Source organism: Typopeltis vanoorti, chromosome 10 (assembly GCF_054136105.1).
Source record: "Typopeltis vanoorti isolate ZY-2024b chromosome 10, IOZ_Tvanoo_1.0, whole genome shotgun sequence".
In the NCBI taxonomy this organism is placed as follows: Eukaryota; Metazoa; Arthropoda; class Arachnida; order Uropygi; family Thelyphonidae; genus Typopeltis; species Typopeltis vanoorti.
This window is the reverse complement of record NC_143558.1, coordinates 93,436,297-93,455,459: the sequence shown is the minus strand read 5'-3', so window position 1 is coordinate 93,455,459 and position 19,163 is coordinate 93,436,297. Positions and strand designations below refer to the sequence as shown.

The following is a 19,163-nucleotide window of genomic DNA, read 5'->3' as shown; positions in this document are numbered from 1 at the left end:
TATGCCTTCAGTTGTTCATAAATGCCATTATTGACACCAACCATAACACTGGCATTGTCTGTACCGATACAGACAATGCCAGTGTTATGATTTTGCAAACAATACATTTTGTTTGCAAAATCATGCAAACAAAATGTATGCATGATTTTGTTGAATTTCCTGCTATTATATTCTTTAAAATTGCAGAGCACTTAGTTCGGTGCATTTTTACCTTTGGCATAATTTGACTGTCTGGGATGATATTTTTGCAAAGATCTACTAGATGATTGCAACTGTTGAATGATGAGTGACAACAAAGAAATAATGCTAACCTATCTTCAAAGTTTGCAGTCTTGTCAGACTTTTTCACAAGCATATTTGTAATAGGAATAGCCTTATATGGAACTGCAGCAAGATGTTTCTTAGTTTCGCTATGCTTTACAAGCTGACAATATTTAGCAGCTATGCTATATATTGCAAAATATACTGCAAAACTTACAGTGGCCTTTTGTAGCATCACCAGGAACTTCACACCACCATTTACTAAACATTCCCATTTGCAACCACTCCCTCCTAAATTTTTGCTTGTAAGCTTTAGTTTTCTCTTTGCTCATTTTTGAAGAAGGGTGTACAACTCTTTACTGCAACGAAGTACGATCAGTCTTTGAAAACTTCCCACTCGCTATCGTAACTACAAACCAGAACACTGTGCAAAGACTAACTTGTAGGGTACTATCAACTTTAAAACGACAAAATGGCAGACTGTTGGGCCACGTGACTGACTGATGTCATCATGCATTTGAAACGTGTATGATGCTCATACCAAACGTACAATACAATTCCTTATCAAATGCAAACATCTGGAAAACTTTTAAAACAATTTATTTAACAGTAAGTTATAAAAACAACTAAAAAGAGCTGAAACAAGTTCTGAAGGAACTAGAGTTGGAGCTAGGTGCTAGATTAAAATTTTTGGAGCTAGGGAAGAAATAAAAGAGCTAGATCTAGCTCCAAAAGAGCTAAATTGGCAACACTACTAGGCACATCTTTTGGAGAACCAGGGTTTGGATAGGAGACGGCAGTTCAGAGAAGTGTGGGGAATGTATGTTATCATGCCAGTGAGGATTACTTTGGTGCTATGTTCGGTGCATATGTTTGGATTGGAAGACCGCAAACAATAGTCCAACCATGGGAATGAAGCATAGTAGTCTTGGAGGATGTCCCATTTAGCACTGTTATAATGCCAAACTACTCTTGGGCAGGTGTGACTGTGTAAGCGTTGTTGCATGGGGCAGGAGATGAGCACTAGGTTGTGGTCAGAATTACCTGGGGGGGGGGGGAGGCTCACTACATTCACTGTATATTTGGAAGAGTCATTGGTAAAGAAGAGATCTAAAGTATTTGGGGAGTGATTTGGGTTATCTGGTATTCTGGTTGGCTTGTGAACAATTTGTGTAAGGTCATGGTGATGGCAAATATTTCAGCATCTCTGTCTGCAGGATCTGTACAACTGGAAGAGGAAAGCCAGTTGGTGTTATGGACATTAAAATCTCCTAATAGTGAAATCATCCTAGGAGGGTAATTTCACTATTAGGAGAGTGGGACTAGAGGAAATCAACTTTTGAGGAGAAGACATCTACTTGCTGCAGATGTCTTGTCACAGTTTGCCGAGATATCTGCATACTTGTACTTGAATGGAGCTGACTTGCAAACTGACCTGTAGTGGTGCATCAATTACATTTTGCTGTTATAATCAAAAATCTGTCTTCATGCTCCATGGTAGGGCGAGGGTGATAATAAAAAGCTTTCCACTAATTCTTCCCTGTGTGAAATCATTTAGATGATGTCTGAGACATTACAAGACATCCAAGTTTGCAACTTTATTCTTTCACAAAAAGAGCTTCCTTCAAACACAATTTGCTCAATGCTTGAGTGCTACCATGCAACCCCTCTGCACATGATTTGAAAATTTGAATGTGTACTGCTTTCTACTCAAAATCGTTAGCTATACAAATTGCCACAAGCTGATTCATCTGAATTTATGGTTGTAATAGTGTAACTTCTGAAATAGTGTTCATCCTTAGGTTTTGGACGTCAGTGTCATTCAGAGTACATAATCCGTTTATCATTTTTAATCTTTCCTTTTCTTCACAGCATCATATTTCAGAATACTCCAAGTAAGATATCTCTCTCTCTCTCTCTCTCTCTCTCCCCCACCCCCTCCTTCCAAGAAATGTGATGCGTTCTCAAACACAGTTCTAGGGAATGTCACAGAGAGAAGAAGAGTAGAGTTTTTAGTATATTTTAAGTATCTGTGACCATATTATTTCTTTCTTTACAACGAGTTACTGATTTTCAGCAAGAACTAAGCAAGTGTTAATAGGAGGCTCACCAAAAGCCATAGCCCTTTTGCATTCAGAGCAAAAGGGCTATGGCTCAAGTAGATATTTATCACTATTATCAGCTGTGCCTTGATCACTACATTTATCAAAAGTATTTCGATAAGTCTGATGTTGTTTAGGATTCAACAAAAACTGTTTCTCAACCCCCCCCCCCTTTATGCCAGAATGTCTTGCTTGTAATTCAAAGAAATTCTTACTACTTCATTACAAACATCCTCAGTGAGACTAATTAGATATACAAACAAGTAATATTTTCCAATTCAATTGTGCAGTTCTATGCACAACTGAATTGGAAAATATTACTTGTTTGTAATATTTTATATATATTTTATATAATAGCATAAGAGAGGTTGTGAATGTTGCATATACTAATTAATGACTTCCAAATGTTATGAAGTCCTTGATTTCTATTTGGTGTGCCATGTGAGCAAACAACCTCAGAGGATTCCTTGAACAATCTGAAGAAAGTATTCTCTTCTAAATAAAGCATGGAGGAAGCAGCTACTTTTTGTGATGTGTTACCAACATATGATAAGGAGACTGTGCCTTTGTAATTAATTTCTGGGTTAATGCCAAACAGTTCATTGCAAACTAAAGGTTTCTTTAGTAACTTCTTTGAGTAGCCATTTTGGAGGAACTGACCAAATAGGATTTGAATTTCTTATTTTCTTTTAATTTTTGTCATTCTTGAGTATATTTAAAGCAAGCTGGGTTCAGGCCAAACAGAGGTTGTCAAGATCAGATTTTCACTTTATGACAAATAGTTGAGACATCATGGGAATATGACAAGAATTTGTATTTAAATTTTGTAGATCTGGAAAAGGCATATGACAAGGTGCCCAGAGAAAAGCTTTTCAAAACACTGCAGTTATATGCGGTGAATGGAAAATCATACAGAGCAATAAATTGTGCACATTTATGTATATAAATATTTTTATATATATATATAAATAAATATAAAAATTTATATAATGTATGTCAGTCAGCAGTAAGAACTGAAGGAAATACAGAAGATGGTTCGATGTTAAATCAGGAGTAAGACAATGATGCGCATTATCTCTATTCTTATTCATCATCTATATGGATCACATTATGAAAGAAATTGGTATTAGGTCTGATATTAGAATTGGAGATATCAAATTTAGCTCTTTGATTTATGCGAATGATGTTGCACTAGTAAGCATATCTAGTGCAAGTCTCTAGTAACTAACTAAATTGAATAACAGTTGTAACAAATTTGACATGAAATTCAGCAATTAGAAGACCAAAACTAAAAATTGCCAAGGGGCACAGGGGCATAAGAAAACTTCAGCAGCATTCTGAATGGAGAGTCTAAGAAGATGTAAAATATTCCAGTTATTCAGGCACAGTTTTTAATGAAGATGGCTAGTTAAATCTGGAAATAGACAAGGGAATAAGCAAAGCTGGTATAGTGGATAGCCAGATGAATAAATTTATAGGAATAAGGGAGAAATTAGCCCAAACTAGTAGTGTACAAGACAGTGTTCAAACAATTTTAAGTTATGGATCTAAGAGTTGGGTTACAAATAAAGCCTTGATCAAAGAGTAGTGAACACAGATATAAGGGTTCTGAGAAAAATTAGGAGAGTGAACCGATGGCATCAATGGTGGAATCATATTAAAAATGAAGATATAAAAAGGAACCTGATATTATTAGCATTCAAGAATGTGCCAGCAGAGCTAATCTAAGGTGGTATGGCCATTTAAATAGAATGGGTGAGGAAAGCTAGTGTAAGTAAAACAGGTGTTTGATGCCAAGATGGCAGAAAAGGGACCCAGAGGAAGACCAACATTTAGGTGGACTGATTCAGTCAGAAGAGTCTTAGAAGCATTAAATGTTAGATACAACAATGTTGGAGTGTGCTAACAAGTAATAGACTGATTTGGAGGAAAATTGTTGATAGGAGATTAATATCCTTAAGGAGCCTTAAAAGTTCTACTGATCTTTTTTAACACCCATTCATTTGTATGCCTTTCAATATATGATGGAGAACCTATAGAACAAGAAAAATATTTCAAGCTATATAGGCACAGTTTTTAGTGAAGATGACAAATTAAATTTGGAAATAGACAACAGAATATGCAAAGCTGGGGAGCAATTGGAATAAATTTATATATAATAAGAGAGAAATTAGCCAAAACACCAAACAAGCAGAATATAAGGCAGTGTTCAAACTAGTTTAAAGTTCTGGATCTGAGAGTTGTTTAGAAATAATGCACTTAATCAAAGACTAGAGACCATAGAAAAACTAGAGACCACTTTGAAAGGTGTTAATATAATTAAAAATAATATTAAACCTTTCAATACAGTTGACTCTCACTATATCAAATGTCTAAAACAAACAAACAACAAAAACAAGAAAATACCACTTTCTGTAAGAAACTACTGAAACGTCATGACCACAAAATCACAGGTACAATACTGTTAAAAGAAATTCCCTACTATTATAACAAACCAAGTTTACTAATAGGATCAACTACAATCACTGCAGTCATTCAGAAACTTTCTTCAGTTTTTCTTCAATCTTCCATTTTTATATCACTCTTATTATCTCTGATTGATTCTGCAGTACTCTTTCCTCCATCTATTTTCTTTTTTAATCTGAAAACGCTTGCCATCTTCATGATATTTATATTCTAAATTCTTACCAAAGTCTCCCCATGATTTTTGTTTCCCTACACTTATTCACAGCTTCGCTTTCTTATTCTTTTCTTTGTATTCTCTAGAGCATACTGACTTACTTATCAAGAACTTTTAATATGATTTCTTCTTTTCTAAGAATGCCTCTTTTACTACTTGGGTCTGCATGAAGTTTGGATTTTTGTATCCTTATCTACATCTTCACCATATTCCTCTATGGCTGAATCAATTAGTTTTCAAAGTTTGCCACCGAGTCTCCAAGATTTTTGGTTCGGTTTTCAAATTGTTTCATTTTTTCTTGAATAATATTTGTATATTTGAGTTTATAGAGTATCTCTGGAAGCTTCTCAAATTTGATTATGTTCAAAACTTTTGTATATATTTTTATTTTCATCATGATTTTCATTTTTATCCTGCTCAAAACTAAAAGGATTCGAAATAGGAAAAATCCTCTGCATACTCTTATCCTGAAACAGTGAGAAGATTTCACTATCAACAATGACAAAGAATCAATAAGAATTATCTTATTTCTTGAGTATTCTCTCAATATGAATTTATGCACATCTTCATGCTGGACCACAGTATTTATCATTATTTGCTTTGTTTTGATCACCAAATTTTCCCAAACATTTCTAAATGTCTGGTCTGCTATTTCTGTCTCCAACAAGAACCAACTTTTCCTTTTTGTTTATGTGAGCTGCCTTTTCTTCTTTAGTAGAATCCTCTTTGGGACAACAAAGACAAATAAATCTCATTGACCAATTCCACATTTTCAAAATTTGTTTGTATCACTTTATTTCAATCTCCTGCCATTCAGGAAGTTTATCTTCATATATTGTTTGAATGCTATAGTTACTCAACCAACTGTCATCAGGTAACTCAGTTACCTGATCAACTATTGTCTGAATATATGACAGTGGCTAGGATAAAACCAAAAATATATTTTACTTATATACTGCAAATTTCATAAACATCAAAAAATACTAGAAGAAACTCCTGTTTTTTGTGGACTGAGAATGGCGTGCATAAAGAAGTGTTTTGAACTAACAAATATCATATTAAGCGGAGTTTAAAGTATGCATTTTTCTCATCTGGAGGATTTTTATGCATGTGGCTTACTAAAAATGATATTTTGAAATGAAATATTTTTCTAACTATTTTGAATTTATATATTCTTGCCTGTCAATCTTGAGCATAGAGAGGGTGGTGGTTTTTGCTTTGAGATGTTTCATCTAACAGGGTTCAAGCAATTTCATCTTATGTGAAATAGTATGACACTTTTATTTTGTAACTTTTTATAGTGTACGAGGTCTGACACAGAAAAAAAAAAAAGAGACTATGTATCTTTTTAATTAACAAATTGAGAAAATCAACTATGATCTCTTTTATATAGTTCCCTTCTGAGTTGACACACAACTGCATACAATGCTGCCAAAATTCAAAGCAATTCTGCAGATCATTTTCTGAAAGGCTTTTTTAGGATCTCCATTGTTTTTGCTTTCACATCTTCTACCAACAAAAAATGGGTTCCTTTGAGCACCAACTTGATCTTTGGGGAGGGTAAAAGTCACAGGGAGCCAGGTCTGGCAAACAGGGTGGGTGCTCAAGCAGTGATGTTGTGATTAGCTAAAAACTGCTTCACAGACAAAGCGTTGTGGGCTGGCATGTTGTCTTGGTGCAAAATCCAACCGTTTCTCCACAATTCTGGTCGTTTCCATCTCATACATTCGTGCAATTTCGTCAAGATCTCAAGGTAATACTGGTGATTTATTGTCTGGTCGCTGGGAATCTACTCTGCCAATACCCTGGATATTGAAGAACACAATCAACATGGCCTTGAACTTTGAACGACTCACGCTGCTTTTTTTGGTCTTGGAGATGTTGCTGACTACCACTGCATTGATTGTCACTTGATTTCTGGATCATATGTAAATATCCAAGTTTCAACACAAGAAATTACTGAATTCAATAAATCTGGTTCATCCTTAATGCATTGTAAAAGGTCCAAACACAGTTCCTTGCGACATTCTTTTTGTTCATCTGACAACATTTTTGAACAAACCTTTTTCATGTTCAATTCTTCTGTTAAAATGAGTCAAACACTTACCCTGTCCAAATGAACTTTTTCACCAACAGCTCAAATACCCAACCTTTTGTTTTTTCGAATCACATCTCGCACCTTTTTTTAATGTTGTCATTGATAACTGCTGTGCATGGGTGGCCTGGGTGATCATCATCTTTCAGGCTTTCTCTGCCTTCCAAAAATCATTTGTTCCATTCAAAAATGTGTGCACGAGACATGCACTTTTCACCATAATCCTCAGTCAATAACTGAAAAGTTTCCATTGCAGATTTCTTCAGTTTCACAAGAAATTTGATGTTAACTCACTGTTCACTCTTGCACTCCAACATTTTCCGACCGAGGGTAAGAAAACGTCTATGTTTGAACACATCCACTTGTACTGAGTTAAGCCTTGTCTCATGATGACAGGTTAGAGCAGTGATGGTGAACCTTTTTACCCAGGTGTGTCAAACTTTTTTTTTTTTAAATATTGATGTTGTTGATGTGCCACTTGCATACATGCATTATAAATGTAACTACATAATCACAGATGGTGACTTATACATATCATATTAGGCTATTTATTTAATAGGACATTGATATAAAATCTATGAATTCATGTTATACAGTTAATTTAATAAACTGAAATTACAAACTTACATTACATTTAATGACTTTTCTGTTGCTGACTACTGGTAGAAAGTTCTTACGATGAACAAACCTACCTTTGCCTTAACTGAGAGAGATCTTACACAATTTATTGCAGTTTTTTCATCAGAATACCAATATTTTTCAACATCTAAGGTGTGGCACCTGAAACCCTCAAGTGTGTCAATGCTGACATGCATGTCATAGGTTCGCCATCACTGAGTTAGAGCATGCTCTATAACCATCTCTTTGTCTCTCCCCTCCCACTTCCCAAGCTATAGTTAGTCTCGTTTTTTTTTTTTTTTTTGTGTCGGACCTCATATGCTTCATTAATTATCATTTTTTTATAATTAACACGACTGCCATAATGTTAAAAATATTTTAACATTATGGTAGTCATGCTTGTAGCTTTATAGCTTGCTTTAAAGCTACAAGCATGAAAAATGTGCTTATATAACATTATAGCTTGCTTTCAGAGTCCAAAATGGACTCTGAAAGCAAGCTAAATTAGGAGCCTATCACATCTTTATCACTATTAGATAGTCAATTATGGGCTATTTTCTAATATATACTGTATATTAATCACCAGTGAGTAACATGGCACTGTTGTCTAATTCTGATGGCAGTTGACAGAATGGTCAATGTCTTAATACACACATCTATTAACTGAAATAACTCTGAAGTTACCTGAGTTTTTGTATTCTTTTTCTGCTTCAGAATCTGAAAATGAAGGAAGGGATGGCAGTTCAGGTTTTTCTTGAATTGGTGAGGGTGTCCTGTTAGGTGTGCACACTTTGTCTTGTTCATATGGAGGAGTTCTGGATGGAGGCGAGATAGAAGGTGACTAAAAGATATAAAATCCATTCTGCATATAGAAATAATCTTTAACAATTATTTTTAAGAATGTTTTATTAAATTACAAATTGAATAGTTATATGACATAATAAAATCAGTAAAACAGTAAAAAAAATAATTTTTGATTAAAAATATGGCATTTCACATGATCATTTTAAAAATAATAAAGTGAGTATACACCTGAAAACTATGATAAACCTAAAATTCTAAAGTTGTGTATAAGTGTGTGTGTGCATTTTGGAATAATACAGTAATCTACTATTTATTTGGCATTCAAATCTTCAATGTCTCACAAAGGTTCAAAACTTAAGTTAACTGACCCCTGAAATCTCACTTTCTGCATTATCTCAGTGTTCCTATCAGTCAAAGTGAATTTCATTTTTTTTTTATTAACACTGGCTTTCATATAGTTAGAAGTATGCAAACTGCAGTATAACATAAAATGACTTATATAACAAAAAAAAAAAAACTATGACATTGACAGAAATGACAAAAACCAACTGCAGCATCTCAAAAATGTTATTATATGACACCTCCATGGAGTTCCAGAACTTACAGGAGGCTACTCCAGTCTTCACTAGCCACCATGTACACTATATGATTCACTCTGACACAACACAATCAGCTATGCTACACTACCTACTACCAACTACACAGTATTTCTATCAATTAATTATGTGTGTTCTCTAGCTGATTTGTCTGTTTGTATGGTGAAAATATCTAAGTTTCCAGGAGAGGAAAAAACCTTACTACCTCTGTAAGAGATCAGCTGAAACTTTTCCATCACAATTCATTTAATTGCCATCAATGTTCTCACATAAATACACCTATCTCTCTTGACAACAGCAGCTGGGTCAAAATTCATGCATTTCATAGAAATGTCTGGGTACTGCATATAAAGAAGAGAAAGTGAGACATTCATTCTCAGTAACTTTAAACACAGAATGACACTTTCTAATTCCATTGGCTCCTGTTTCTTCACCACCTCTCTCTCTCTCTCTCTCTCTCTCATGTGAAAAACAACACATAATAATTGGTTTTAGTATCTTAATAAAGATCATATAGACCAAAAATAACAAAATCAATTTGCTTCTACTTAATATCCTTCTCAGTACCATGACAAAGATTTCTTATCATTAATGCAAGATATTCTACACATTAAGATGCTAAAATAAACATTGATTTTATAAAATAGCTTTTATGAAATTAATAAAGAGACAAAGAATAAAACATAGGAGATATATATTTTAAATACAATAGTATTAATAACCAAAAGTTTATTTTAGTAGTAATTTATCAGTAAATGTCTATTCCTCAATGTCACCAAAATTCATAAAATTTGTTCAATGCAGTTAATCTTAAGTCTTTAAAAACACTTTAGGGAAAAAAAAGTAAATTCGTTATGTTTGAACTACCTGTTGTTGTAAATAAAAGTTCATATAATTGAATATGCTTTATTTTAATTGGTTTAATTGTTTTTGGCTTATGAAAAAAATGTGCTTATATAAGTTAGTTAATATTTAAAAGTTCATGAATAAGAAATAAGCATGAAATATTTTGGAAAATTTCCATAGGCTTTGCTATGGAAAATGGATGCTGTGGATACTTTACTTGTCTTAGTATCCCATAATGCAAAGCACAGATTCTTATGGACATGTATACTGCTAGGCATTATGGGAAGGTCACTATCCAGACTGGGTTTGGCTCCCACTGATGAGACCTAAATAAAGTCGAAACTGGGTAGTGACCCTTCCCACAATGCATAGCAGTATACATGTCCATAAGGATATGTGCTTTGCATTATAGGGTACTAAGGCAAGATGTGAAGTCATTAGCCTCTATATACGAGTTGCCCAGTCGAAGTTTCTTCACACACAAACTTTGTATGCTTATACTTGGATAAAGGATTAAACCAAGAATATAATTTCTTTGCATTTTTAATTTGTGAAAGGGATAATGAAAAAGAGGAATGGCTGGGGAGAGCTTGGAGGGGGTCACATCTAAGAACTGGAACTTTGATGCTGTTATGTTTTTACATGAATGCTTGAAGTTTATAAAATTATTATTATTACATACCACCTCCAGGGAGTCCAAAGACTCATCGAGGGAGGGTACCTACTCTACAACTGTCCATCTCCACCAACCGCAACTACCTTCATCACCTACACCAAAGCCATCTACCGACGACCACCACCACCACACCACTAGTATTTTCACAGACAAACATTCATGTCCACGGCAGGATTCAAACCCCCAGTCTTTTGGCTGGAGAGCGGATATGCTAACCACTCAGCCAACCAGAATGGCTAAATAAGGGGAACAACACTGTTGCATTTGAATGAGTTCATCTGCCCAAAAATTGTTGGTGTAAGTGAGATGTCATTGGATGAGAATGACATCCTGACAAACAGAGATGGAAGGATATGATGTGCTTTATAAAGAAGTCGGGGCAAAAAAAAGGGAGGAGGTGTGCTCTTGATGATAGCGGAGGTGTTATGCTCAACCAACGTGTAGATGCAAGGGGACAAAGAGTGGCAGTGGTTTTGAGGCAGTATAGTGTGAGGTAGCAATGAACATGATGAAATATTTAGTTGTGTGGTACTAATAAACCTGGTAATATAGAGGACAGTGGGAAAGAAATATACAGGCAAATTAGCCTGGTAAATAAGAAAAGGATAATCATGATGGGTGATCATTGGTTAATCATTGTAATACAGACTGTAATAAAGAGATGGCATCCAGAAGTAAAAAGAATGAATTTCTACAGCTTTTAATAGATAACTACCTTAATCAGTATGTAACAGAGAGAAGACAAGAATCAAGGATGATGGATTTGATTATCTCATAGAGGATGTTATTATGAATAATTAAAAACCTCCTCCATCTGGCAAAATTGACTGAAGTGATCATTTGGATAATGGGCAGCCATATGAGGACTTATGTGAGAAAGAGATATATGTGGAAATATAAGTCTAGTGATTATGACAAATTCAGGTCTTGCAGCTATATCATTGTGTGAGAAATTGGATGGGAAGGAGATCAATACTGCTTGGGCTCTACTTAAGCACTATCTGGTAGGGGCAATGTCTGAATATATCCAAAGGTCAGAAGGTTAAAAAAAAAGCTGTGTAAAATGGATGACTGAAGATGTTGAGGCATGCAATCTGGAAAAAGAAGACACTGTGGAGGTAGCATAAAGATATGACGATGATTAGTTGGCAATAATCAAGATAGCAAGCCCATGCTCTCCAGCAAAGGAAATATCAGCATTTTCTTTGCTGGAGAGCATGGGCTTGCTAAAGAAAATTGTGTTTTAGCCACCTACTTATTATAACAAGTGAAAAATGCACAAATGGACAAGGAAGATGCATAAAAAATTGTATATTTAGATTTTGCAAGGCCTGTGATAAACTGCCAGATGACAAACTGGTGATTAAATTGAAAAGGATAGAGTGGAGTAGTAGGTTATTATGCTAAATAGGAGATTTGGTTGTATGATAGGTATCAGCAAGTTGTGCATGCATATTGTCAGCACTTCCAATTCCTTTACCTCTATTCTCATGCCAGTCATTGTCACATCTGGCAATGCAGTATTTCCACCTGGATGGGAGATCCATGCAAATGATCACTCAGTAACTCAACTATTTTGTTTGCTCCTGTTACCTCAGGTGCAAATGTTGTTTGCTTACATTTGGATAAAGGATCAAATCAAGTATATAATTTCTTGGTATCTTTAATTTATAGTATAAATTAACTACTTCTAATCCAGAGTATTTTAATAAAAGGTGCAACACCTTTTGGCTACTCATATATGAAAATACGACTTCAACCTTAGTATCACCTCTGGGTCTGGCTCCCACTGATGAGACCTAAATAAAGGTCAAAGTTGGCCTGGGTAGTGACCCTTCCCATAATGCATAGCATTATAATGCCTGAAAGGATATGAGATTTGCACTATGGGATACTAAGGCAAGTCATGTGAAGTCATTAGCCTCTATATACGTGCTGCCCCAGTCCTGAAAATACTTCAGGTGCAAACTTTGTTTCCTTACACTTGGATAAAGGATTAAACCAAGTATATAAATCTTGGTATGTTTAATTTATAACAAAAGAACTCTTTGGGATTTCTCTCATAATTAAATCTGACCTTCCTTACCATAGAGGTCAGACTTCTTGCCTGTGCCTTTTACTGCTCGTGGAATTGCTGATCATCTTTTTCACAATTTTCTTTTTTTTGCAAATCCTACTTAATGAAACTGCTCATCCATCTAACTCCTAAATTATTAATCCTCCTGACTCTGTATACAGCATGATACTACTTTTTTCATATACGAAGGCTTTTATGCTGGGAGGACATCATATCCTCCCATCACTTAAGCTTTAACAGATGAATATCAGCAAGCAACAACAGCACTAAGAAAAGATTAAAAACTATTTCAATTCTTCCAATATTTTGTCTTTGTTACTGAGACATCTTCAGGTAGTACAAACTAATATTTGTAATACACACGCACACACACACAAGCAACACAATACTTAATGAAACACATGGATATTACCCTAAAATCTATTGGGATGGGATGCCTTCTATGAATGTTTGCAGGAGGCCTAGGTTGTAAATTGGGATTTCTGAGGATTAAAGTTTTCCAATTTTTGGAAAGCTTCTTGCATCTGGGAGTGCTTAAGGGTCAAAGCTGTATAACTGAGAGGAGACTTCCACATAGCCTTTAAAGGAATGCAGAGAACCAACCAGGACTTCTGACCTAATGTCCAATCCTCACCTTCTTGTGGTGCACCCTGTCAGGTATCTACCCGGATACTGAACGAACGAGGATGGGCTGGCAATTTGGGATTTAGCCGACCAAATTGTATTCTTATTGGCTTAAACCAAAATAATGGTACAACATAACAAAATTTCATGCCAGCTGGGGCATCGCCCAGTTAAACAAGGCCCCCCTGTTGTTTTCGCCAGGGAGCCAGGGTGAATAGTGAAAAGTCAGCTACTGGAACAATCTGAAATGAAAACACACCCTAACTCAACATCACCAGAGTTAAAGATTGGTACTATCAACATAAGAAGCCTGAATGGCAAAGAAATGGAGCTAGTTGAAGAATTAGAGAACCAGATCGACATAATAGGGATGAGTGAAACAAAAAAGACAAAAACTGGTGAGATCTTTCTGAGAAATAAATACAAAATATTATATTCAGCCAATGACAATCAAGGATAAGAAGCAGTAGCCATAGTATTCAACACTAAATACAAGGCTGATCTTCTTGAATGGCAGGCAGTCTCAAGTAGAGTGATGTGGACAAATATCAGAATGGGGAACTGCATAATGAGACTTATTTGTGCCTATGGTTCCTCAGAAGGTTCTACTAAAAGTGGAGGAAATTGTTGGGATTTAGAAAAAGCAATTGACACAATGAAAAAGGAAAAGTTTATCCTTGTTGGGGAATCTAAATAGCAGAGTAGGAAATGATTGTCAGACATACAAAAATATTTTGGGAAAATTTCGAGAAAAGAGGAAAGCTAATAATAATGGCAAATACTGTACCTGTTGGATTTCTGTTCAGGATATGGACTGGTTATTACTAACACCATGTTCCAACATAAAAATGTGCACAAATTCACATGGAGAGAAGAGGCATGGAATAAGAAAAGTCTCATTCGCTATGTTATTTTTGATAGTAATGTTTTTTCCCTGGTGCACCAGAGTGTACAGAGGATTTGAAATTGGAAGTGATCACCATTTAGTCTTGAACAGGATAAAATTGAATTTCATATTGAATAGAAGAACATGTAAGAAAGTTTTAAAACGAATAAAAGTTGAGCAGTTCAGAGATGTGAACTGTAGACTAAAATATACAAACATGATTGAAGAAAAAATGAAAGAGTTTGAGAATAGGAACCAAACCTTGGAGATTCAGTGGCAAGCCTTGAAGAAAATCCTGATTGATTCAGACAGAGAGGCATGTGGTGAGGTTGTCTGCAAGGATAGAAAAATCAGAACTCCATGGTGGACACAGGAAGTAAAAGAGGCAGTGAAGGAAAAAAAGAAAGCATATCAAAAGTTCCTGGAAAATAAGTCAGCATGTGCTCTTAGAGAATACAGAGACAAATGTAAGAAAGCTAAACACTGAGTAAAATTAGCTAAACAAAAAGAAAAAGTCATGGAAGGACTTTGGTAAGAACATAGAAAATAAATGTCAAGAAGGCGGCAAAATATTCTGGAGGTTTTAAAATTTTTTAAATTTTACTTTTTATACACAGTATGATATTTACTAATTTATCCCTAATCAAAGATTACAACAGTACTCAAGGTAATAATAAACAGTAATAAAGAGATAAATTAGTAAATATCATGCTGTGTATAAAAAGTAAAATTAAAAAAATTTAAAAAAGTAAACTATTATTATTATTGCGTGACATCTCCAATGAGTCATGGTCATGACTCCTAGGTCAAAGGTCATGCTGTAACAAACAAAACGTTACAGCAGTACTCAAGGTAATAATAAACAGTAATAAAGAGATAAATTACTTCTGTCTTGTAAACTCTTTTATGCAATGGAACTATTCTGCTCTCTTTCCATTCCCTTGGGAACCTCCCAGAACTGAGGCTTGAAATAAACTGAAGTGCCAATTCTTTTTTTGCACATTCACATAATACATGGGCTCATATGCCATTGAATCCCAAGGCAAGGTTTGCATTAAGATTCTGTATTATCATTAGCATCTCTGATTCACCTACCTCTATTCTCAACAGCAGTCAACATCACATCCAACAATGCAACATCATCACCTCAATGGTGTACCCTTGCAAAATGACCACTTAGTAACTCAAATATTTCATTTGCTTCTGTTACCTCTTTCTATTAGAACTTGTTAAAGTCATTTCACCATAGTTATTCTTAGGTAAGAACCTGGGAAGCTACATTCAGCATTGTGTGACCATTTTTCCACTCATTCATTCACCTCTAGACGACATCAACCATTCTAGTTTCCCTTACTTTGCTTCCAAATGCTCACTCAACAATACTTTCTCAAGACACTCAAATTCCAAATCCAATCAAATGAAATCATCTGTATTATATATAAGTCCTTTCATCCATGAAACTCACTCACATATCCACAATCTTCATACCATTTCTCCTGCACACTAACTCATTTGCAATCATAGTTGTTCTTTGCATGCCAGTGTCACACCTTAGCATCAGATTTAGAATCTTTACTTTCTCATTGATTTGCTTGTACCAGTAATTTTCTTTTATTGAGTTATCATTACAATTCATTCATTTAAATTTTTTTTCGAAATTATAAAATTGTAAAACAGTGACATCCTACGTATAACCCAGAGAGCACAAGCTCATCCGGGTTACAAGAAGTGGAACAATTACACAGCATAAATAGTACACAAAATATTGACAATATATTTAGAGAATAATATGTGTTTGTGTATACTACTCATATGTACATGTGGAATAAGAACAATGCAGTTCAGTAATTCAAAAAATGATAATAGTACACAAAGATATTAACAATATATATAGAGAATAATAAATATATTTATATTACACATATGTACATGTGGAATAAAAACAATGCAGTTCAGTAATTACTTGAATATTTTGTATTGGTTATTTTATCTTGATATAAATTGGTTAATTACTTTTAAAACAATTATTCTAAACAAGTTCTCAATATTCTTATAAAAATTTAGGTATACCGTCTAATCAGATTTCTGTATGTGTTCATGTTGTTTTCCTTTTGTATTAAGAGCAGTAAGCCGTTGAAGATTTTGGAGCCAAATAGATATAGTGTTTGTATATTATTTCTTTTTGTGCTTTAGTGATAAAATATTTTAAGCCTGCTTTTCTCCAGAAGTAAGTACCTTTTCTAATAATTATATACTGGTTATCAGTCTTTAGGAAAAGTAGCATCCTGTAAATATATAGTTGTGTAAATGGAAGGATATTTATTACAGTATATTTAGCATTCACTGTATTGTCTCTATATTTAATGTTGGTTAAAATGCTTATTAATTTATTCTGTAAAGAGATTAATGATGTCAGTGTGGTGTAATATGTTCCTCCCCAGCTTAGTATATCGTACTGTACAAAAGTTTGTATTCAGGTGAAATATAATGTTCTTAACATTGTCAGAGTTAAGAATCTCTTTAAGAAGAAGACTCAAGATAACATAAATCTTACTTTGTTGCATACTTCTGTAATATGTTGGTTAATGTTGGTTTCCAGCTTAAGTCGCCATCTATTTTTAATCCTAGGTAGATTATAGTATTTACATTTTCTATCTCCATGCAATTTTGGTTACTTTTACAGTTCCAGTTATGTAGGAATATATGGATGGAAAATTTGGTTTTACTATTAGGTATATTTTTGAGTTTAAAAAATTATAAATTTTGTTTTTCCAGCATTGGGAGTGAGTTTGTTCACATGAAACCAATTTGTCACTATTTTCAAATCTGTGTTCACCATATTTTGCATTTCATTTACAGAATTTGCAGTGAATATCAATGTGGTATCATCTACAAAGGCATTTACTTGATAATTGTAGGTCACAGAAGTTGTTGATGTAAATTATAAACAGAACTGGCCCAAGCATAGAAACTTGGGGAATACCACATTTTACCTGAAAAAATTGCTATAACTTTTGTTGATTTTTACTGCTTGTTATCTAGACATTAAATAACTATTAAACCAGTCATGTGCACAGCCTCTAATTCCTATATATTCCAGTTTTTTTTTAATGAAATATCGTGGGGTACTTGTGTCAAAAGCTTTCTGCAGGTCTAGATAGACCTGCAAAAAGTGTTGGTGTGTCTTGTGATGAATAAATCAAGTTTGTGAAGTTCAGCAGTCCATGCTCAGTGTTTAGTTTCTGTTGAAACCCATACTGGTTCTTAGAGAAGTAGTTTTTTTTTCTACAAAAGTTATTAATCTATTTTTACTGATTTCTCCAATATTTTGGAGAAAACTGGAAGTAGAGAGATTGGCCTGTAGATTTTAAGATCATTTTTGCATCCTTTTTTATATATTGGTATTACCACAGCTTTCTTAAATTCTGTTGGAAACACACCAGTCATCAGCAATAGATTGAAGATAGTCATCAGAGGAGCTTTCAGATATTCCTGATACTCCAGCACAATTCTGACATTGATACTATTGTGCTCAGGAGCAGAAGAGTTTTTAAGTTTCATTATAATAGTTTTGATTTCATTCTCACAAGTAGGAAAAAAGTACACTGAACTCTCATATAAGTCCGCAATTTATGGATGGATTATTAGCACTATTACAAGTTTTTCATTGGCGGTTATGAAGTAATTATTAAATCTGCCTGCTAACATTCTTTCACTGTTTAAATCTATATGATTGCTGTCCTCATTACTAAGTCTTGGAAGTGTTAGTTTAATATTTTTGACCAGTATATTGTTTACGAATTTCCATTGTTTTCTTTAGCACTACCTTCACATTTCAAAAATTCATTACAGTAATATTCGTTTTCTCCCTTCTTTCAATTTTTGACTTACTTGGTTCCTATAATATCTGAAGCTATTCTCATAGTATTCATTGTGAGTGTAATTTTTGTGTTTTTTAAACATCTTATCTCTGAGTATTATACATTGTTTTATGTTTAAAACAATTTGTCTTGCATTATGCATGGCTTCACTAGGTTTGCACCTGTTTCCTTGCAGTATGACAGTGGTATGCTGTATTTCAGTATCTAATATGTTAATGAATTTGCAGTAAGCATCATTGATATTGGTTTCAGATTGTATTTGTTCCCAGGATATGGTACTAAATTTATGATTTAACGCATTGTAGTTTATTCTAGGATACTGGATGCTGACATCTTTTGTGTCTGTAGATGCTGACTGTAGATAGATTCTTATGACTATTGGAAAGTGATCTGTGATTGGCTGTTTTAACATTGCTGTCTTGACTTTAGTTAGAATTTGTGTTCTTACAAACACATGATCCAAAAATGAAATCCCTCATCAGGACATTTACATGTTGCTCAAAGCAAATAAATCTATGAAATCAAAAGAATAATGGTTGTTGTCGCTTAGCAGATCAATATTTATGTCACCAATTATAACATTATCATAATCGATGGCATGTAGTATGGTGTCCAGTTCTTGTGTAAAGTCATATGGTGTAAATATGGTGAGATCTATAAATAGCCATTATGTAATAATTGTAGTTCTGTAAGTAAATGTTAACATTCTCGGCTGTTTCCATTTTTGTAATGCTAATGTGTTTAATAGTTAAATGCCTTCAAGCAAAGAGCATTAATCCCCCCAGATATGTTATTATCCCTACAGTGATAGTATTTTTTAAACCCTTCTAAATAGTATAGCCTAGCTTCATACTCCTTGATCCATATTTCTTTTTTACTTTTTTTATTTTTACTCCATATTTCTGTTAGTATTAAAATATCTATATTATAATCTAGGTCATTTAATATTAGTTCTAGATGTTCCATTTTATCTCTTATACATCTAAGTTTAAATGCAATATTTTTAGAATAGGTTCA

At 34.1% G+C, this 19,163-nt stretch overlaps 1 protein-coding gene across 5 annotated transcripts in view; it reads right to left on the bottom strand.

Moving 5' to 3' along the window:
• The window catches only part of LOC150102596 (uncharacterized), a 337,088-nt gene that overhangs the window by 72,799 nt on the left and 245,126 nt on the right, over positions 1-19,163 (bottom strand). For all 5 annotated transcript variants that reach the window (XM_090398992.1, XM_090398995.1, XM_090398993.1 and 2 more), the window contains one exon: positions 8,441-8,597. In XM_090398992.1, coding sequence (XP_090255118.1) covers positions 8,441-8,597 — 157 coding nt within the window. The remainder of the gene's footprint in view (positions 1-8,440; positions 8,598-19,163) is intronic.